Source organism: Bactrocera tryoni, unplaced genomic scaffold (assembly GCF_016617805.1).
Source record: "Bactrocera tryoni isolate S06 unplaced genomic scaffold, CSIRO_BtryS06_freeze2 scaffold_7, whole genome shotgun sequence".
Taxonomy (NCBI): Eukaryota; Metazoa; Arthropoda; class Insecta; order Diptera; family Tephritidae; genus Bactrocera; species Bactrocera tryoni.
In genome coordinates, this window is record NW_024396366.1 from 15,973,134 (window position 1) to 15,995,737 (window position 22,604).

General features: G+C 35.6%; 2 protein-coding genes across 8 annotated transcripts in view; one reads left to right on the plus strand and one right to left on the minus strand.

The window, feature by feature from the left end:
- Nucleotides 1-22,604, plus strand: part of LOC120781558 (protein abrupt-like) — a 259,465-nt gene that overhangs the window by 138,755 nt on the left and 98,106 nt on the right. For all 7 annotated transcript variants that reach the window (XR_005706092.1, XM_040113793.1, XM_040113794.1 and 4 more), the window contains 2 exons: nt 18,587-18,862; nt 18,914-19,112. Coding sequence is in view for 6 of the 7 variants with exons in the window: in XM_040113793.1 (XP_039969727.1) it covers nt 18,587-18,862; nt 18,914-19,112 (475 nt within the window). In the remaining variant the exon portion in view is untranslated. The remainder of the gene's footprint in view (nt 1-18,586; nt 18,863-18,913; nt 19,113-22,604) is intronic.
- LOC120781562 overlaps nt 1-22,604 on the minus strand; it is a 48,759-nt gene that overhangs the window by 23,727 nt on the left and 2,428 nt on the right. The gene's annotated exons all lie outside the window — the stretch shown is intronic.

The window sequence follows — 22,604 nt, forward strand, 5'->3', positions numbered from 1 at the left end:
GCAGACGTTCCATTGCCCGACCATGAAGAAGTTCGAATAGCAATTACCCGTTTGAAGAACAACAAAGCGGCGGGGCCGATGGATTACCGTCCGAGCTATTCAAACACGGCGGCGAAGAACTGATAAGGAGCATGCCTCAGCTTCTTTGTAAAATATGGTCGGACGAAAGCATGCCCAACGATTGGATTTTAAGTGTGCTCTGCCCAATCCCCAAAAAAAGGAGACCCCACAATCTGCGCCAACTACCGTGGAATTAGCCTCCTCAACATCGCATATAAGGTACTAGCGAGCGTATTGTGTGAAAGATTAAAGCCCACCGTCAACAAACTGATTGGACCTTATCAGTGTGGCTTCAGACCTGGAAAATCAACAACCGACCAGATATTCACCATGCGCCAAATCTTGGAAAAGACCCGTGAAAGAAGAATCGACACACACCACCTCTTCGTCGATTTCAAAGCTGCTTTCAACAGCACGAAAAGGAACTGCCTTTATGCCGCGATGTCTGAATTTGGTATCCCCGCAAAACTAATACGGCTGTGTAAACTGACTTTGAGTAACACAAAAAGCTCCGTCAAGATCGGGAACGACCTCTCCGAGCCGTTCGATACCAAACGAGGTTTCAGACAAGGCGACTCCCTATCGTGCGACTTCTTCAACCTGCTTCTGGAGAAAATAGTTCGAGCTGCAGAACTAAACAGAGAAGGTACCATCTTCTATAAGAGTGTACAGCTGCTGGCGTGTGCCGATGATATTGATATCAACGGCCTCAACACCCGCGCCGTTAGTTCTGCTTTCTCCAGACTGGACAAGGAAGCAAAACAACTGGGTCTGGCAGTGAACGAGGGCAAGACGAAATATCTCTTGTCATCAAATAAACAGTCGTCGCACTCGCGACTTGGCACTCACGTCACTGCTGAGTGTCATAACTTTGAAGTCGTAGATAATTTCGTCTATCGTGGAACCAGCGTAAACACCACCAACAATGTCAGCCTAGAAATCTAACGCAGGATAACTCTTGCCAACAGGTGCTACTTCAGACTGAGTAGGCAATTGAGAAGCAAAGTCTGCTCTCGACAAACAAAAACCAAACTCTATAAGTCACTCATAATTTCCGACCTGCTATATGGTGCAGAGTCTTGGACGATGTCAACAACTGATGAGTCGACGTTGCGAGTTTATGAGAGAAAAGTTCTGCGAAAGATTTATGGTCCTTTGCGCGTTTGCCACGGCGAATATCGCATTCGATGGAATGATGAGCTGTACGAGATACACGACGACATTGACATAGTTCAGCGAATTAAATGACAGCGGCTACGCTGGCTAGGTCATGTTGTCCGGATGGATGAAAACACTCCAGCTCTGAAAGTATTCGACGCAGTACCCGCCGGGGGAAGCAGAGGAAGAGGAAGACCTCCACTCCGTCGGAAGGACCAAGTAGAGAAGGACCTGGCTTCGCTTGGAATATCCAATTGGCGCCACGTAGCGAAAAGAAGAAACGACTGGCGCGCTGTTGTTAACTCGGCTATAATCGCGTAAGCGGTGTCTACGCCAATCCGGAGATACCCAGGTAGCTTGAATAATTTCCTATGCTGGAATCTAGTATTACAGATAACCATATTTCGGGCCAGGAGAAGTCGATCAGCCTCAACCCATTTAGAGTCATATTATCAAACATCTCTTCATGATTTACTATTAATTATTTCTTATTTCCATATACATATACGTAATTAATCAAAAAAAAATTATCGTAAAAAATAAAGAAATTAAAAATGGAGCATAAAACTCAATCTTTATCAAACGATAATTCAACGGCTTTACATTCAATGTTTAGAAATGCAAAAGCCACTTCTAAGGCCCTAGCTTCTAAGTCAACTATATATATGTCCCTATCGTTATTAAATCTAATCTTCTACAACTTTTCCTAAGAATTTTAGTTTGTTTGTGCACTATCTAGCTTGTTTAGTATTTAAACTATCGTTTTGTGGAAGTGTCTGTAAATACATCTCCCCTTTTTTCACTCACTCCTTTTTTCACTTATTTTTTTTTTAATTTAAAACGCCAAAATGATAATATTATTAAATGCAAATGTTAAAAACACGTCTTAGTTATGTATATCAGGTTTTCCGATAGAGATGAAATGGTTGCTAAGTGTCGTTTCGAGCATTTTCAATATGTCATGGTCTTTATTTTTTTTCATTGTAATGAGAAGTGGGAACTCATTATGGAGTTTTCATTTGAAATTTTATTATATTTTGAATTATATTTATAAATATTGAGTACAAATGTTTTCATATTTAAGTTGTTTTCTTTGCGCTATAGCAATATGAAATCACAGCGATTTTAAAATAGCAAGCACTTAGGTAAATCACTGATATTGAAAAATCGCAGTATCGCTCATCATATAATGCCGAAAAGGTAAAAACAGAAAACGTATATAATAGAGAAGGTTCACGTACGTAACGTAAAAATATTTTTGCTAACTCGAAAAAGATGAAGGAGTTTCACCAATACTGCTCGGAAGGAAAAATTTTAACTGTTTGAACAGAGCTGAGAATTGAATAACAATTATGCTCAGAATTACATATTGTTTTTACAGTAATATACATACGTCTGCTTTTTTGCTTATATTTTTATATGTTTATATGCAATAATATGTATTCAAACGAAATTATTTTTTGAATATTTATGAATACAGGTGCAATTGAATACATTTTAATTAATATACCTTTTCAAAGTACATAATATTTGTAGTTAATGTGAAAATAAGGCCTACTTATTCCTATTCCCTATGTTTGATATACTATATACATACATACATACTATGTGCAGAGGACGTAAATTATAGGGAAGGAAGAGAAGAGAAGAAATTTTAACAGTGGCGCGTGAACAGCGCTGATTATTTAATGAAAATTATGCTCAGCTATGTACATATGTATACATGCAATCATATTAATTGATATGATTATCATTTTGCGTATTTTCAAGAAAACATGCAAAACTGATAACATTCTAATTGAATTATGCTATTTTCAAAACAATCAGGCGTGTTGTGGAATCCAAGACAGAATTGGTTAGCTGTCAGAATTGCAAACCAATTCTGATTTTCAATGGTGTCACAGAATCTGTTTGGATTTTCGTCTTTTCGAACATACGCAAAACCAATATTCGAATCAGCTCTTTACTAATGTGACAAAACTTGCGAATACATTTGGAAGCAATCCTATTAAAGCTTTTATTGAGTTCCGAATTAAAGAAAGATTTTAAGAGATAACATTTATCGAATGAATAAAGACGCTTTTTGGTGTTAAATTACGTTTATTTTGTTTTCTAAATCTAATATCTTTAAATATCCGAATTTTTTTCAAAATTTAAATAATTAAGACATTTCGGGTTTTACACTTATGTTTTCGCCCAAAGGAAATAAAGCTAAATTAATTCGAAATAATAAAATAACTTGATTTCTTAACTTACATTTCAAATCTGTAAGTGACTCTCTTTTTGCTTTGTTTCTGATAACAAAACCGATAAAATTAAATTCATCATAATATGGTTCAATTTGTACGTACACGGTTGTGTGCTTTGATATAATATACAAACATATATACATTATATGCAGAGTCGTTTGCGCATTGCAAATAAACGAACCTGTTAGCGTACATTTCTAAACATTGAATTTCGCATAATTTTTCTCATTTAACACTGAAAATGCTCAATTCTGCTATTTTTGTGACCATGATGTAAAATGTGGCGAAACACGCTCATCCAAAACAGTACCCCTTCGAAAAATTGGCAACTCCGTGAACCTTCTACATCAGAGATGGGCAAATGAAATGTTTGGATGTATTGGTAACCGCGAGCGTAAAGTGGCTACCATGGGACAAAGAACATTTGCAGTCAGTTGATTAACAAACAACAGCGAAGCAGCATCCTGCGCCGCTTGATTGTTTTATGATACTATTTATGCGCGTACCTATATGTGTTCAAAATGAATGACAAATATTGCTTTATGATTTCCGATGCCTTGGTAATATGCAATGTCTATTGTGTAATATGTGTGTAAAGGGGACCCGGGCATATAATTTTAGGAGGCACTATAATACCTTGCATAAATACTTTGAGAATATGAGGGTATTGAGAGAGATAATTCTTCACAATTTCAACTTTATCTTAAAATTTCCGCTTACTAGTTTGCTAGTAAAAGTAGTCAACTCCCAATTCACCCCACCAAAGGTATCTGAAATTATAACATTTTATCTATGTTATACATTTCAAATGGGGCAAAAATATACAAGGGCATAAAAAAACATCAACATACCGACTACCTATGTTACCTCGTTGCTGTCTGCAGCGCAACTGGCAGGAAAATCAATTCATTATCCCACAGTGCAAAACTGGTTTTTTCGCTCTCAATAGCGACTGAAATAAGAGCGTAAGAATACGTGTGCTGAGAGTAACTGCTCATATGAGTCAAAACGCCCATGTATGTTCTACATATATGATATATGTATGTTCTCTGGATGTCTTCATGTGTTACGGTAAAAGTTTGTGGTGAAGTTCACATATTGTTTTGTGATACACTGAACAGAGAACGTATAATATAGAGAAGGTTCACCGCGTTGCTAAACTTACGATATTTCATTTTTTGGAGGGCTACTCTTTTCTATTAGTGGATTTCACCGCAAAAGGAGGGGTACTCTTTTCTATAAGCAGATTTCACCAATATTTAACCGGAGCGTCGAAAATAGCAGAATTGAGCATTTCAGTGATAAATGAGAAAAATGATGTTAATTTCAATGTTTAGAAATGTACTCTTACAGATTCACATATGTATTTACAATGCGCAAACGACTATGGATATCATTTATAGATATTCTCCATATATGCATGTATGTACATATTTGATAACAATGCTCATATGTATATATATATGTACATAGTGTGTATGTATGTGCAGTTTGACATATTTAATGATAAATTCCATTAAATCTGTTGGAATTTATAATAAAGTCATACATATTTCCATTATTACCTAAATATATATGTGTACATATGTACATACATACATATACATATGTATATTGGGCATTAGAGGTTTTGATAACGTTTTGAAAACCCAGCCGACGCACGTATTTGCATATGGATGTAATTATGTGTACATATACTAAACAGATTTTTAAAAACCATACCCGTAATGATAACATTTTTTTTTGATAAAATCCCGTTGTGATAAAATCTAAAAAGTCACATGCATATAATCATGTGTACATATATGTAAACAGATTTTAAAAACCGTACGCATAAAGTTCACATATTCACAAATGTATGTATGTAATTTTGTGTTCATGTAAACAAATTTGAAAGAATCATTCGTATAATGTTTGTAAATTTGTCAACACACAGCTTTATGTGTAAATATATACACCCATTGTTTCATACATAAACTCCGTTGTCACTGACAACCAATGGCCGAACTTCACGTTGTGTCAAAAAGTCAATGTGTTGTTGGTAGAAAATCCGAGCTGTACCGAAAAAAATCAAACGATTGTCACCGCTTCCCTTGCCGCTGTACAGCTTCGCCAACAAACCAGCGTAAATATGTATGTTTGTGTGTGAGCTTGTATACATAACGACGCAGCTGCGTAAAAATATTTCAGAATTACAAAATATTTTTCACATTCCTTGACAAACACAGTCAATCCCGGTTATGTGCCACAATCAAAGATACCGAATTTTTGTGGTTTGTTAAAAATAAAAATGTTGAGGAGGCTTATCCCATGGTAGGTTGCGAAGATTGTGGGGTCTCCCTGTTTGTGGATTGGACAGAGCACACTTAAGTTCAATTCTTATCAGTTCTTCACCACCGTGTTTGAATAGCACGGCCGGCAATCCATCAGTGCCTGTCGCTTTGTTGTTCTTCAGACGGTTAATTTGCCATTCGAACTTCTTCATGGTCGGGCAATGGAACAGCTGATCCATCGTAATCGATTTGGGAATCGCCTTCTCCTGGCGTTATTCTTTTACTGCCATTCAGAAGGCTGGAGAGGTGCTCACTCCATAATTTTAGTATGCTCTGGGCATCGGTCGCTAGATCACCTTTAGGAGTTCTACAGGAGTATGTTCCGGTCTTGAAACCTTCTGTTAGACGCCGAATGTTTCCGTAGAATTTTCGGGTATTACCCCTGTCGGCCAGCTCGTCAAGCTTTTTATACTCACGCAATTCGGCTTCTCTCTTTTTCCGTCTGCAAATGCGTCTCGCTTCTCTCTTCAACTCTCGGTATCTATACCATCCCGCACGTGTTGTGGTCGATCGTAACGTTGCAAAGTAGGCAGTCTCTTTTCTCTCCACTGCGACACGGCACTCGTCGTCGTACCAGCTGTTCTTGCAGCTGTACGTAAGGAGTTTGAAATGCCGTCACGCAGTTCCCTTACACCGAGTTGTTGACGAGTGCTCTCAAAAAGCAGAAGTCGAGTAGAAAACCGCTCGGCTGTCTGTTGTGATTGCAGCTTCTCGACGTCGAACCTTCCTTGTGTTTATTGACGTGCTTTTTTTTGCTGCATAAAGGCGGGTACGTATTAGCAACGTGAGCAAGTCGTGAGCTGCTTGAGACATATGTAAAAAAATCAGAGAACTTTCCTTTTTTGAGTAAACTTCTACACATGACTCCATCCTTCACACGAAAATACTATTGTCAAGAAAAGTTCCTGTCTGAATTTCAAGGGAAATGAGAAAAATGGCGCCTACTAAATGAATTAGTCATCGACGGATTGGGTCTCGAGATATGTGATTTCAAAAAGTGGGTGGTGCCACGCCATTTCGGAGATAAAATTTAATGACCCTGACGTAATGAGTTATTGATTTATTGGGCTTTTAGTAGTTTTCAAAAATACCGTTATATGAAGAGTAAGCGGGGTTGTCTGCAGATTTCATCCGTTTTCACACTTATAGTTGTTATGATATTTGAGCTGTGCAAATTTGGTTGCTATATCTTAAGTTATTTAGGAGATATGTACATTTAACTAATTAGAGGGCGAGCCGCAAACTTTTTAAAATTTTTTTGCCTGTGCCCTTTGCTAGTGGCACTTTATAGGTAACAGGCAGTCACCCGGATTTCCACTTTTTTCGTCATCTTTATCATTTATATATACAATATATAACCCTATATCTATCTCGATTAGTTTTAATTTATACGTGGAACCGATAGGTGAACAAAACTATAACTTTGTAGCAACAGGTTTTGCTAAACCTTTCAAGCCCGCAAGATAGCTTTCGTCACATATGATAAAAATTTAAAACATTATCTATTTTCATTCAATGAAAGTGTGTATACCTTTGTTCAAAGCCTTATACCGAATGTGTCTTTCTCTGCCCCCAATATAGCCCATATAATGATTCTCAGTTTCCATCTGACTTTACAAGTATGTCGTTCAAATTCGTAAAAATGTGAGATAATTAAATGAAATTAAGTTGACACAAAACTGACGTCCCCCACGGTCGGCATTCACAGTCCGCGCGCTGCCTCATTCGTCGATAGACCTATGATGAGATAATAAAAACGTTACAGAACCGCGTTGCTCGATGGATTTAACGAAACTAGAATTATGCGAGCGAACATTGCGCAACTGTTGAGATAAGATAAAATTCATGGCTCTCGACTATAGTTGACGCTCGGCCGTGCGCGCTCATGTCATGGCCGTCGACTATAGTAGACGCTCGTACCGAAGGTGTTATTAAGATACAAAATTTGTCTGCAATCTGTTCACGATTTCGTCGAATAATGAATCTTAAATTCTTTCCAAATATTTTTATATTCTCGCAAAATGTTTATACTGAGTATAACAGTTTTGTTCAACTAATGGTTGTTTGTAGACTAATCGAGATACATATGGTATAGAGTTATATGTGTAAAGATAAATTATTAGGAGTTAAGTTGTATTCCGAGTGACTGTCTGTCTTTCCATCCGTCTGTGCCAGCGATAGCTTGATTAAAAATTGAAACTTGGTACACGTGTTCCTTGGCAGAAAGAAAAGGAGGAGGTCGTAGATAAGCGTAATTGCACCACTGCCACGCCCTCAAAATGCTATTGGCTGAATGAGTTAAACTTCCCGCCCTCATACGCCACTACACCACACAACACACCACTCACAAAGCAACCCAGGCACACTCACCACACTTGGAGACTCCCTCGTTCTGGAAGCGGACGCCCTCTTTCGACTACGACGTGCGAATGCTCAACATCAGCGGACGTCTCAAGTCTTTTTTCCACATCGACCGATCTCAAATTTCTATTTTCGAGGTTCCATTGGTATCCGACCAGGGAGTCCATTAATTTTCACATTTAATTTGTTTCGATTTTTTACATACATACACCGTCACGTCTCCATAGGTATCCGACCAAGGAGATTTTCACTTTAACGATTTATAATCCTAAAATTCAATTGTGAACATTTTGGAAATAAAAGATACTATTTTGTCTTCAACTTTGCTTCCCCATTTTCCAATAGATGTCTCTAGGGTCAAGCACTGGTCGATTAAATCGATTAAATCGTTTTATATCGATCTTGGACATTTGTGTCAACACTAACCTAACAAAATATTTCTAGAGATCTGTTTGCATCCAAAATTTATTCTCAACTGAAAATGTCACTTTTTGAGCCGAATTCTCGACATTTGCGGGAAATTTTGCTTTTCCTTTTTAATTTCAAGAAAAGTTCGGCTGAGGCTCATCGAATGCGTTCGGATACATACGGTGAGGCTGCTTTAAGTGAAAGAACATGTCGCGAATGGTTTCAACGTTTTAAGAATGGTGATTATGAAGTCGAAGACTGGCATGGTGGTGGAAAGGAGAAGATTTTCGAAGATGCTGAATTGGAAGCATTACTCGAGCAAGATACGTACGTTTCAAACCCAAGAAGAATTGACCGAATCGTTGCAAGTGACACAGCAAGAACTACCAAAACGCCTCAAAGCCATGGGGATGATTCAGAAACATGGAAACTGGGTTTCTTACGACTTGAAACTAAGAGATGTCGAACGGCGCTTCTTTGCATGTGAACAGCTGCTTCAAAGGCACAACCGAAAGGGATTTTTACATCGCATTGTAATGGGTCCAGAAAGTCCCGGGGAAAGCCTGGACATGCCTCCACGTCGACGGCAAAAGCGAACATTCTCGGCGCCAAGATCATGCTCTGCATGTGGTGGGACCAGCTGGGGGTGCTATATTATGAGCTGCTAAAGCCAAGGGAAACCATTACAGGAGATCGATACCGAACGCAATTGATGCGTTTGAGCTGAACACTAAAAGAAAAACGGCCACAGTACGAGGAAAGGCACGATAAAGTCATTCTCCAGCATGGCAATGCTCGGCCTCACGTCGCAAAGGTGGTCAAAAAATATTTGGAGACGCTGAAATGGGAGATCTTACCCGCCGTATTCTCCAGACGTTGCTCCTTCTGACTACTACTTGTTCCGATCGATGGCACACCGTCTAGCTAACGAGCACTTCAGTTCTTATGAAGAATCAAAAATTGGATTGATACTTGGACCGATGTGAAAGATGAGGAGTTCTTTCGTCACGGAATATGCATGCTGCCAGAAAGGTGGTCAAAAGTAGTACCTAGCGACGGCCAATATTTTGAATAACATCTTTGTAACCGTTTTTATACAATAAAGCCTTAAATTTACAAAAAAAAACGGCGGAAGCAAAGTTGTAGACCTAATATAAAAACAAAAAAAAAGTTTTTTTCGGAGTGGGTGCTAACAGTAAGTGGTAAATTATCTAGATATAAAGACAAAGCTATAAAGAGCCATAATAAACCTGAATTAAGATATAAAACTGTAATGTGGCGTAGGTGATCGTAGTTGGAAGGGACACCGCTGGGCTAAAAATTTTGAAATAAAACAAGAGTGGCCCCACCCTCTAAGAAGTTTAATATATATATCTCCAAAACCACTTGATATATGTACAATAATCAAATTCGCTCATGATAAAAAGTGGATAAATTTGGTCTATAAACACACCCTCTCCTTATTTGACGGTTTTGTTAAAAACTACTAAAAGTGCGACAAAATATAAATAAATGCGCCAGAGACATGCTATTTTTCACCGGCGATGGTACGAAAGCAATTTATAGCAGCCGGTGTGAAATTTGAACAATCCGCCAACATTTACGTAAAATCCGATGTCTCCGGACCTACTCAACCGATTTCAACCAAATTCGGTATGTGATATTATACTAACATTCCTACATTACAGTATGAAATAGGCGAAATCGGACTGCAAATACGCCTACTTCCCATATAACACAATTTCAAATCAAGGCCCAATTAATATACCGGCACTATTGACACCAATAGTGCCGTCGGGTGTGCCACTTTATGACGAAAAATTATTTAAATCGGACCACAACTATTCAAGGTCCCAGATACCAAATATGTGGACCCCGGTTCATATTGCTCAAAAATTTTTGAGATTCGAAAAGAATTTTATGTGGCGTTGATCATTGCATAGCCCTCTCTTACTTTTTTTATAATGTTTTGCTAACATCTGAAATTATATCTCTGGCATTGACTTTTGCAAATTGCAAGACTATGAAATGTTCGGTTATAGTAATTCTATTAACAGTTGTGACAAAATTCATTAAATATGTAATAATGGACCAAACAATTTGGAGTGGACTTTGTAAGTAATATGCTCTCGTAACATCATACAATAGTTTGTTTTCCCAAGTGGTTCTAATAGAATACATAAAATAATAATATAGAATACATAAAATTTATCATGAACACGAGACGAAAAAAATTCCGACTGTCGGTTCGCCCGTCTGACCACGCAAACAATAATAAGAGAAAAGAATGCGATATTGTGTAGATATTTGCGAAAGCGAACTATTACGCCCACAAAATGTCGTTATGTGAAAACTAATAAAGTACTAGAACAAATCCACAAATTAGGCTGAACCCACACCGGGTCAGTCAAAACAGTTTTTCTTGTCTCATACGCAACTGCCCATAGCTTCATATGTGAACACCGAACACACCGAATATGTGAACACCGAACAAGACGAAACGAAAACGCATGTTCGTGGTTTGACTTGTTTGAAGAGCTGTTGTCGAACTTCTTATGTATTTTCATACAGCCAACGCATACCAAATGCGACAAAACCGTCTTTCCATGCTTGATGATGCTTCGCTTTGCGCTTTTCCCGGGTTTTTGTACCATAATGATTTCAGATACCTTCCTTGACAATGGAACGTATCTGAGATTTAAGCAAGCGTTTAGTATCGATGTAAGATTTTCTAATGCTGTTCGCGTTAGATTTTTCAGTACCTCAGTTGTCACCAAGTCGATGCCGGGAGCTTTTCTTGATTTAAATCTACTTTTAATTATAGTGTTGCTGGTTGGATTTCACCTACGTATTGCGAACCTTCCAGCTGCAGTAAAGTACCATGAAACACGAAAGGACTTAACGTTTTAGTGAGTTTCTCTGAAAAAACTTCCGCATTTTCTTCGTCGCTTTTGGCCCAGGATCCGTTTGGCTTTCTGAGCATTTTTCACAGGGAATTATCCGTATGTTTGTTTGGAGTTAGTTTCTCAATGTAATTGGCAATATTTTGATTTGTAAATAACTTTATTTTAGTGCTGAGAATCTTAGTTAAATTGATCAGTTTTCTTTTATATTGGGGAAATCGCGTGATTTGCGATTTTTCACGTAGTTTTCTTGTTTCGTTTATGAGATCTAAAATGTCTGGTGGATATTTAGTATAAAAGTTTTTTTATTCCGGAGTACTTTTCCATGCCGATTCCTGAATAGCTTTCGTAAATGTATGAACTTCATCTTCAAACATATCTTGAGATGTTATATTTACTTCAAAATTAATATTGTTGTCGAGCATAACTTTGAAATACTCCCAATCCGTATGTCTAATAGAAAGATAAGGTGGTATGTCGATTTCTTTTAGATGGCCATTTAGGATTAGATATACTGGCGAGTGGTCCGAATTTAAATCCAATTCATTTTCAATAGTAATGAAGCTCTTGGATATTTGTCAAGTGATGAAATAGTCGATCAAGTCAGGTAATTTCCTTGTGTCAGAAGGCCAGTAAGTCGGTTGGCCAGTAGACATGAAGCCGCATCCAATGGCCGTAACAGGCTTAAATAGCTATCTCCCCTTCGATGTCGTAACTCTTGAACCCCATTGTGAGTGTTTTGCGTTAAAATCACCATCCTTGATGAATTTCCCATGGTGTTTTAATCTAAGTTCTGTGTACAAGTCCATTTTGATACTATGTCTAGTTGGGCTAGATATTGCGGTAATGATTATTTTTCCGAAACTAGATTCAACCGATATGGTCGTGGTTTGGAATTCTGGGACACTTATATTAATTTCTTCGTAGTGGGGAATATTATCTCTGATAATTATGGCACTCCCCCCTCTCGCATTGTTATTTGGGTGGTTCGAGCAATACGTCGTGTAGGTTTTGAAACTAACAAAAGTCTCATTTGTAAAATGAGTTTCTGATATAAGACAAATATCAATGTTTTTAACATGAAGTAATGTCTCTAATCCTTTACTACGTTTGAGCAAGCCATTTGCATTCCATGTCATAAAACTTCATCTGTTTAATTTTTGCGCCTTATTTTCGTTATGCTGTCGCTCTAGTTTGGTAAGACGTTCATGGGTAAGTTTATTTTGCTCTTCTAGCTTATTAAACTTGTTGCGAAATAACGAAAAATTACCAGTAATATCACCAGTGGCATTCGTATTTGTTTGATATTCAAACATATGTTGTTGAACTTTATTGGCATCTTTAGTTATGCTGGCAAATGAGGGCTTTCAGATTAATGATTTACATTAGTGACTTCCTTCTGAGGAGCAGTGGAAGCGGTTGTATTTAAGCGTTTTGGTTCATGTTTATACTCATTATTTTTTTCAATCGCGTTTTTGATTTTTTTAAGTTGCTTCGCGGGGTTATTTTGACTACAGTTACAGCGTTTGGGCGGTAGTTTGGCAGGTTTTGTGCAGTGTTGTATGATTTCCGGCTCACTTTACACTCCATGGTGGTTTACAACAATAGTTTCTAGTGTGACCGAACGCCTGACCGGATTTACACTGCGGCACAAGATTCGATGGCTTGATGGGCTCGAGCTTAACGACAGACATTTAGAATATGTTTGATTTCGTAAAGTTTCTTAATGTTCTCTGTAGATTCAAAGCATACAATAAACATATATAACGGATTTTATGTTTTATATTGAAGTTTGTTTAAGACTTTCGTAACTTTAAATCCTTGCTTTTGAAGGTCTGTGATAATACTTTCAGGCTCACATGAGTGATGAAGGTCTTTCACCATTACGCGTATATCACGCGATTATTTGTCTTCGTACGAGTACCAAAGAATTTTCGAGTCGTTTAATTTGCTTGTAAGTATTCTGTAGTCGGAACTATTTGAAAGATTTATTTTACAGGAACTTGGGCCAGTGAGCTTGAGTGTGTAAGATTTTTTTACATCTGCGTTAATCAAGGAACGTATCAAGGGTTGGTTGAAGTTTTGCGATATTATAATTGGCGGAGGGCGATGGCTTACTTTTGTATCTATTTTATCTTCTGCTGTTCCATTCGGAATCGGAGACTTCAGTGTTACATCCGGTGAAGAATCTGCTTTGCGTTTCTTACTTTTTTTTTTCTTTTTTAATAGCCAATTTGTTTCTTTTTCAAGCTCTTCTTCGTCTGTTTCGGCTGCAAAGGTCGATTTTGATGGAGAAGAAGATGTTTCATTTGCATATTTGGTTAGCGATTTCTTCAAGTTTTCATTTTGAAGTTTAAGTGACGCATTTTCGTTTTTTAATTCATTATTCAATGTTTCTATTTTTTTTAATGCGTTCGAGCAACATACTTATGTGGTTACATTGTGTACTGTCTTGTCGACTGCTTTACCGACTGCACGTGCAGATAATGTAGTGTCCCTGGCCACCAACAACTCTGCGTAGACAGCTGGTTTGCCGTGCGACAGAAATAACTGATACCCACTTTAGGTGTTCGGAGGAGAATTTTTGCGCAAAAATTAATAGAGTGTTTTTAATTTGGTATTATTTTTTGTTATTTTTAAAATTTCCAAATGTTATATGATAAATTATTTATGTTTTTAAATATTTTTGTAGAAATTTCGGGTAAATTGATATACCGCGTGGTGGCAACGATGTCAGGGTCCTCCCGTGAATCTGCTTACGAATTTCCACAGCCTAGATTTCACGTATATTAAAAGAAATTGAGGAGCACACTTTACTGTTGACCGTACGCGCGAAATGCTTGTAGCACTTTGAGACATACTTATCGTATGCGACAAGAAAAGCAGTTTTCACTAACCCGGTGTGGGTTCAGCCTTAAGTTATAAAACCCTCTGGGTCTATGTATAACTTTTGACTCAAAAACACAGTATATGAGACAATATTTTATTGTAATTAAAAGGGAATCTTGTCCTGATAATAATAACTTTTTGTGATAAAAATGGATGAAATTGCTTTCCTATCCCCAATATATACATTAGGGTGATTCAAAAAAAAATTTTTTTTTTTTTCAATTGGTACTCGCAAAAATAGGTTCCTAGACACCTCTAAGAAAGCCTCTCCAAATATGAGTTTTTAATTGTAACGGGAAGGTCCTCCGCCTAACGGTTTTCTATTTTTTCTTATTATCAGATAGAAAAATTTATATCTCGCTTCCAACTACTTGAAAAAATATTTTGTTAATTAGGTTTTGTAGGAAATTGAATGCTCTAAAATATGATCTCTTATGATTTTTTCGTAAACCCAACCGTTTAAAAGATATTAACGGTTGAAATTTGACTATTTTTGGAAAAATTCTTTTTTTCTTATTAATTTTATAACTCAATGAAAAAAAATTATTATGAATGATGATACACATAGTTTTGTAGGAAATTTACTGCTCTATAAAAGGTCTGCTACGATATTTCGATTAAGTTAAGCGTTTACGAGATATTCATCGTCAAACATCAATGCATATTAGAAGATTGATTCAAAAAATTTTTTTTTTTTCGTTTGGTACCCCTGAAAAATGGGTTCCTAGACACCTCTAAGAAAGCCTCTCCAAAAAATCTATTCATAATAATTTTTTTTTCATTGAGTTATAAAATTAATAAGAAAGAAAAGAATTTTTCCAAAAATAGTCAAATTTCAACCGTTAATATCTTTTAAACGGTTGGGTTTACGAAAAAATCATAGGAGACCATATTTTAGAGCATTCAATTTCCTACAAAACCTAATTAACAAAATATTTTTTCAAGTAGTTGGAAGCGAGATATAAATTTTTCTATCTGATAATAAGAAAAAATAGAAAACCGTTAGGCGGAGAACCTTCCCGTTACAATTAAAAACTCATATTTGGAGAGGCTTTCTTAGAGGTGTCTAGGAACCTATTTTTGCGAGTACCAATTGAAAAAAAAAAAAATTTTTTTGAATCACCCTAATATACATACAATATAATGGTTTCGGCTTTCAGGTTTACTACTTGTATAGTTGCTCGATATTTTAATGAAATTAAGTACACGTGTCTTGAATTCGGGTCCCATACTCCTATGTTACTATTTATAGTAATTTCCGAATTTCTGGTTCACACTCTCTTATACCCAAAATCAAAAGTTCTCCCCTTGATGTTCCTTTTGTTTATATCTCATATGAAGGTATTAGTCAAATATATCTCAATAAAATTACGCGAGAATATGCCGATATCATTATGTCGTCTAGTAGCAAACGTTAAATATAGTAGCTAATTCAGTATTACTAAGAGCTCAGTATTGTGTTTGCGCCAAACCTTAGTTATTCTATTTTTGAGTCAACAAAATTAAACTTTGACTCGTCGTCATAAATTACAGTCTTCCAGAAATCTAAATCTGTACTCTCCACCTCTTTGCACTAAACTTAGCTAAACTGTTTTTTACTGATGAATGATGTCTTTCTACAAAAAAAGTGTGCAATATTTTAGATTGTATTAAAATTAACACTGGTAGCATTATTTCCTGAGTATCATACATAAGCATGTGGTTTTAAAGAAGAAATAAAACGCATATAATTTAATGTTATGACCAAGAATTTAGCTGAGTATTTACGTTTTAGAAAAGATTTTGGGAAGTTACCGCGGCTGTCTTAAATAAATTCCAACCAACAGACCCAATTTTCGACCACTTTTTGCAGCACCCTGCTCCACAGCACCATTAGTTTTGGTCCGCGCTGTACGGCATCTCTGAACATGTGCATTATCTAATAGAGTAAACTTGATGCGAAACAGAACCACGGTTGCCGAATTATCTACTCTACTAGCCGATTGTCACCTGAACCTATCAATGTTTTTGATAACAAATTTGCGCGATTTGCAAACGCTGTTCGGGAGTAAGTCTGCTCATTATGAAATGGCAAACCAAACAGAGCGTAATTCAAGTAACAGCTTTGAAAAAGACCAATTTCGAAAAAAGTATTGCCTTATTGAAAATCACAAGTCTAAAAAAATTTTATACTATATTATGTACTTGCATTATAACACTCATTTGTCTTTATTATTTTAGCAATTGCGAATTATTGTAAGACGTATCTCAACTGATATCTCATTATCGATATCTGGTTTTATTGCTTGTAGAGCTCTGTTTTAGAAAGAAAAACTGTTTATATGGAATAGATGTCTCATTTTATGAGATGAGTAACTCATTTTATATCTAGATTGTGTCCAAAGTGTAATATACGAAATAAGGGGTGGCGCACGAATCGTGCTATAAAAGCAAACCGTAATAACTTTACATTTATTTTTGTATGGTATAGAAAATTTTATTTTCTTTTACATAATTAATTATTTTATTATTACATAAATTATGGACCGTAAATTACCTTCATGCACAGCCACGCATATGCAACACCTAATCTTTCCATTCTGTCAGATTTCTGGGTTTTTTTTTTGTAAACCTCTTGCTTGACATAACCCCATAAAAAGTCTAGTGCAGTCAGGTTAGATAACCTTTATGGCCAGCGGAAAGTGGAGCCTCTTGACGTAAATTTGTTTTCAAATTGTCGTTGGAACTCCGCAATAACCAGTCTAGCTATGTGTGCAGATGTTCCATCTTGCTGAAACCAAACGCTATTGAAAGGGATATGTCTTCGTCGCAGGACTGTGTAAAAAAAACTCATTCAACATCCTAAAATAAAGGTACCTGTTCACAGTTAGTTACACCATTTTCTTCAAAGAAGTATGACCCGCCTATACATCTTGATGAAACTGGGCGCCATACAGGGACTTGTTCTGGGTGAAGTTCTATGTTGTGGATTATTTCTGAATTTAATAAACTCCATGTACGGTAATTTTGCTTGTTGACATTTCTGTTTGGATCAAAATGGGACAGAATGAACTGCGTTTGTGTGTTGAACACGAACATACGCATCTCGATAGTAATGTCTTCTTGAGATCTTCATTTTTTCGGTATCACAATTTTAAAAAAATTCAAATAATAACCTGCGAAATAAAAAGAACTAGTCGGTAAATCACACAGAAAAAAGTTATTATGATTTGTTTTATACACTCGTGGCAAGGCAAACCTTACCACTACACTTTCATAAATTTTTTTCTGACTTTTCCGTTCGTTCGTTTTTTTTTTCTTTTTGTTTTTAGTAAGTATAAGTAAACTAAATTAGATTGTCTAATTATAATAATAGTTATTAATTTATTACGTTTAATGAGTAAAACACAAATTGTTTTTAAAGTGATACTCCGACTAAACTTCGTGATTCAATTAAAAAAAATTATAAAATAAAATATTAATTTCAATTAAAGTGTAAATGAAATTAAATTAAAAAAATAAATTAAAATACTTTTTTCATCGCTTGTCTCTTACATTTCGAGCTCATTATGTAAAGCTCACTATTTTTCAACTAATTTATCTATAATGAATGTGTTTTGTTTTTAATTTTTAATATTTTTGATTAATAACATGTCCTTAACTTATTTCTAAATAAAAAATTTCTTTACCACAAAAAGTACCGCTATAAAGTGTAGTCAAATATGAACAATACTTGAAAATTTTGAGTGGTAAGGTTTGCGTGGACACGAGTGTAAATTGTGCAACAATGGAAAAATGTTTCCATGCTATGTTGATATGATGACTTGTGTTGGATAGGACCGTTCTATTTCACGTACATACATGTACTTAGTTCGCTAATATTTTTATTAAAAAGTGTTGCAGCGCTTTGCCGAATTTCGTGCGAAATGTTCGAATTTTGATTATATTATTGTGAACTTCGGCAAGCTACCAAATTTGGTTATGCTTTGTTTTAGAGGCATTGAATAAATTTTGTAAACTTATAAAGCCAACTATACGACAGTCTATGCTTAAACACGCGTTTTTATTTTTAATTGTGTAACATATATATTTTTTGATCGACTTTAAAAAACTGTCTTTTCCAAAATTTTGTGTACTGTACCTGTATTTAAATAAACATATTAATTAAAAATTTAACCGTCTTAAAGATATATTAAAAACATAATTTTTTATAAATAGCCACTAATCTAATTTATTTGAAAATTAGTCTTCTCTCCAAAGGGAAAATACCGATCCATATCGTAATCGAAAAACCCTTCTAACACCACCACCCCAAAAACGTATTAAAAGTGCGGACCTATTTCGTGCGCAACACGGCATTAATTCCGAACGAGCTCTTTCAGAAGCAGAATTTCCAGCGATTTTACAGCATCAAATATCTCGGGAACGAAGACATTTGTTTAATGATTGCGACAGAGCTATAGAAGCCAATGAAACTACTATAGGATCATCAATAGAAGAAAAAACAGCTTTCAATTTTCAGGTAAATACTATATTTTACAAACAATTAAGTCTTTGACAATTTTTGTTTTAGCGCACAGATAAACAATCTACACAGGAAGAAAGTGCCGATGACGACTCTAACTGTAGCAGCGAGTACCCTCTTGATCGTGTAGGTACACAACAGGAAACGAACGACTCAGTGGATAATCTACGACCTGCCATGCCGAACACGTTTTCAGGAATTCCAAAATCTCTGGAACAACAAGGCCATTTAAATAAGAATGAATTTGGTATGTTAATTTTATAATATTCAGTATTTTATATCCGTATGTTAAAATAAAATTGGAGACTACAATTTCAGAATTTACATAATTTATTTAACACTAACTAACCATATTTTTTTTTAATCTTTTGAAATTTGGATTTTAGCAAAATATAAACAAACATATGTACATTAGAGCGGGCCGTTTTTTTTTTAAGTCGAGCCAGCGATTTCTTAAGTGAAGTTAAATTTTTCAGGATTGTAAAAATTTCTTCGCTAGTTTTTGAGATATTTGAATGAAGCTTAATTGGTACATAGGTGTTTTTTAAGATTGTAGTGATCATTTGTCGGAATCGGCCAGATTGGATAACTATACCACATATCTACCATACAACCGGTTATTCAGTTATTTTATTTTTCGGTTGCCTGGCTTTCATTAAGAGCTAAGATCACGTTATTTTGCAGAACTGTCCTCTAATACATACTTAACAATGGCAGTGAAGAAAATCAGATAAATATGTATAACATATGTATACATATTTCGCATTTTGTAGCCAACACGATAATATTAAAAATCTACTGATATTGGTTTTTTCATGACCTCCATTAAATTACAATTTAAAAAAAAAAAATTGTTGTTATGAATTAGTGTAACAACCCATTACTAACTTCCTTAAATCAAACTTTGGCAAACGGTATCAAATTAAATTGTGGGTTCAGCCGAATATTGTATACTCTCACAATTTTCAAGAATCGAAGACGGAAAAATATTTTGCAGGTGCCAACACCATTTTATCTATTGCTAAATATCATAAGCACGAAAATCATTATATGGTTATGTGAATGTTAGGAAAACATATGGATAAATTCCTGATTGGTCCCACCTCATTGCCAAGGAATACATGTATTATTGACTACGGCTATAAACTTTAATTTAATAACGAAAATCGTAATCAGCCTTATCAAGAGTTTATGAAGAAACATGAAATCAACAATTGTTTATTGAAGGAAATTCAAAGTTATGAAATATAGTTAACTTTGAAATTTTGTATAAAGCTTACCAATCTTCGTCCACATTCCTTAAATCGCAATGAAAATATTTGTTTACCTACCCACATAAGTTTATTTTCTCTTGATCTTCTAATGTGGATCATTCACAATGCGTAAACATCTGTCAAAATTACTTGACTACAGCTCAAGAAATAAGGAATCATGAGCAATTACTAAAGAGCTGGGTACTTGTCCTTCACGTGACAATATAAATACAGGGAAATGATTTATTCACGCGAAGTTCACGAAAAGGCTGAATATTTAATGGTTGCTGAAGTAGATCAAAGATAGATAGATCAAACTACAGAATATCCACAATCATACGTTCACTTAATATTGTTAGAACATATTATATATAATGAATATATTATATAATATATAGAATCCGCCGGATGTTCGAAAATTATTAATTAGGTATATGGGACTAGAACATTATTTACCTAGTTATATCCCCTTTAATATTTTTAATAATTTGCATTTCATTGATACGTGTACATATATACATTATATAAATGTATATATGTATGTATATTAGAGTGGTTTTTTTTCTTTTTGAACTACTCATTTTTTTCAATCCCATCGTGAAATTTCCTTGGAAATACCCAAAAAAATTCGCTGAAAATTTGAGCCCTTCATATTAATATTACGGACTGGACCAAGGCATGTAAAAAATTTCCATTGAAAATACACGACAATCGTGATTTTTTATCTTTAAATTTCTATAGCTCAGAGGCATTTTATGGCATCGCTTTGACTTTAAACACATATTCCACATAACTGAACACTCTACAAAAGTGCCTATTGTGACAAAGTCGAAACTCACACCGGCGAGGTAGTACAGGGCTCTAAACCTGATTTTGCTTTGATTTACTGGTATTGAAAATTTTTGTAAACTTATACTACAGCCAAATATGCGACTATCTAGGCTTAAACACGTGTTTTTATTATATTCTCGCAACAATGTTGCTAAGGAGAGTATTATAGTTTTGTTCACATAACGGTTGTTTGTAAGTCCTAAAACTAAAAGAGTCAGATATAGGGTTATATATACCAAAGTGATCAGGGTGACGAGTAGAGTCGAAATCCGGCTGTCTGTCCGTCTGTCCGTCCGTCTGCCCGTTCGTCCGTGCAAGCTGTAACTTGAGTAAAAATTGAGATATCATGATGAAACTTGGTACACGTATTCCTTGGCTCCATAAGAAGGTTAAGTTCCAAGATGGGCAAAATCGGCCCACTGCCACGCCCACAAAATGGCGGAAACCGAAAACCTATAAAGTGTCATAACTAAGCCATAAATAAAGATATTAAAGTGAAATTTGGCCCAAAGGATCGCATTAGGGAGGGGCATATTTGGACGCAATTTTTTTGGAAAAATGGGCGTGGCCCCGCCCCCTACTAAGTTTTTTGTACATATCTCGTAAACTACTATAGCTATGTCAACCAAACTCTACAGAGTCGTTTTTTTCAGGCATATCTATATACAGTTAAAAAATGGAAGAAATCGGATAATAACCACGCCCACCTCCCATACAAAGATTATGTTGAAAATCACTAAAAGTGCGTTAACCGACTAACAAAAAACGTCAGAAACACTAAATTTTACGGAAGAAATTGCAGAAGGAAGCTGCACCCAGGCTTTTTTTAAAAATTGAAAATGGGCGTGGCCTCGCCCACTTATGGACCAAAAACCATATCTCAGGAACTACTAGACCGATTTCAATGGAATTCGGTATATAATATTTTCTTAACACCCTGATGACATGTACGAAATATGGGTGAAATCGGTTCACAACCACGCCTTCTTCCAATATAACGCTATTTTGAATTCCATCTGATGCCTTTTCTGTATAATACGAGTATATACATTAGGAACCAATGAAAAGGATGATAGCGGAATAAAACTTTACAAAAATACGGTATTTGAAAAATATGTAAATAATGTATAATGAAATCTCGATTATCACTTTATCATGCGAGAGTATAAAATGTTCGGTGACACCCGAACTTAGCCCTTCCTTACTTGTTATTTATTTATTTATTTCGTTTCGATTACTTCCGTTCGCAATAACGGCGTGATTGCTGACAGTGCTAACTTCGATGGCTACCTGTTTTTATTCTGAAATTGATATCTCTGTTGGCCCCTTGCTATTTATGAATCATGTACTTCATTAAAAATACATACACTTCTCATTGTTTGCTTTATCAGAGTTTTTGGGCTTACTGTTGACTAAAAACGTCAAATGTATTTTACTAGTAGGCCGCAGTTCATATATAAAAGTTTTTATTATCAAATAAATAGTTAAGAAAGTATGCTAACATTTCATTGAAAATTGATCCCAACTAAAAATTTTGTGAAAAATTTTTATGAATTTGCGTACAAAAAATTCGCTTATGATTAGGGAAAATGTTCGTACATGGGAGATTTTTTCCATGTGAAGTTCATGATAAGAGCCCAACAAATTGTGAATTG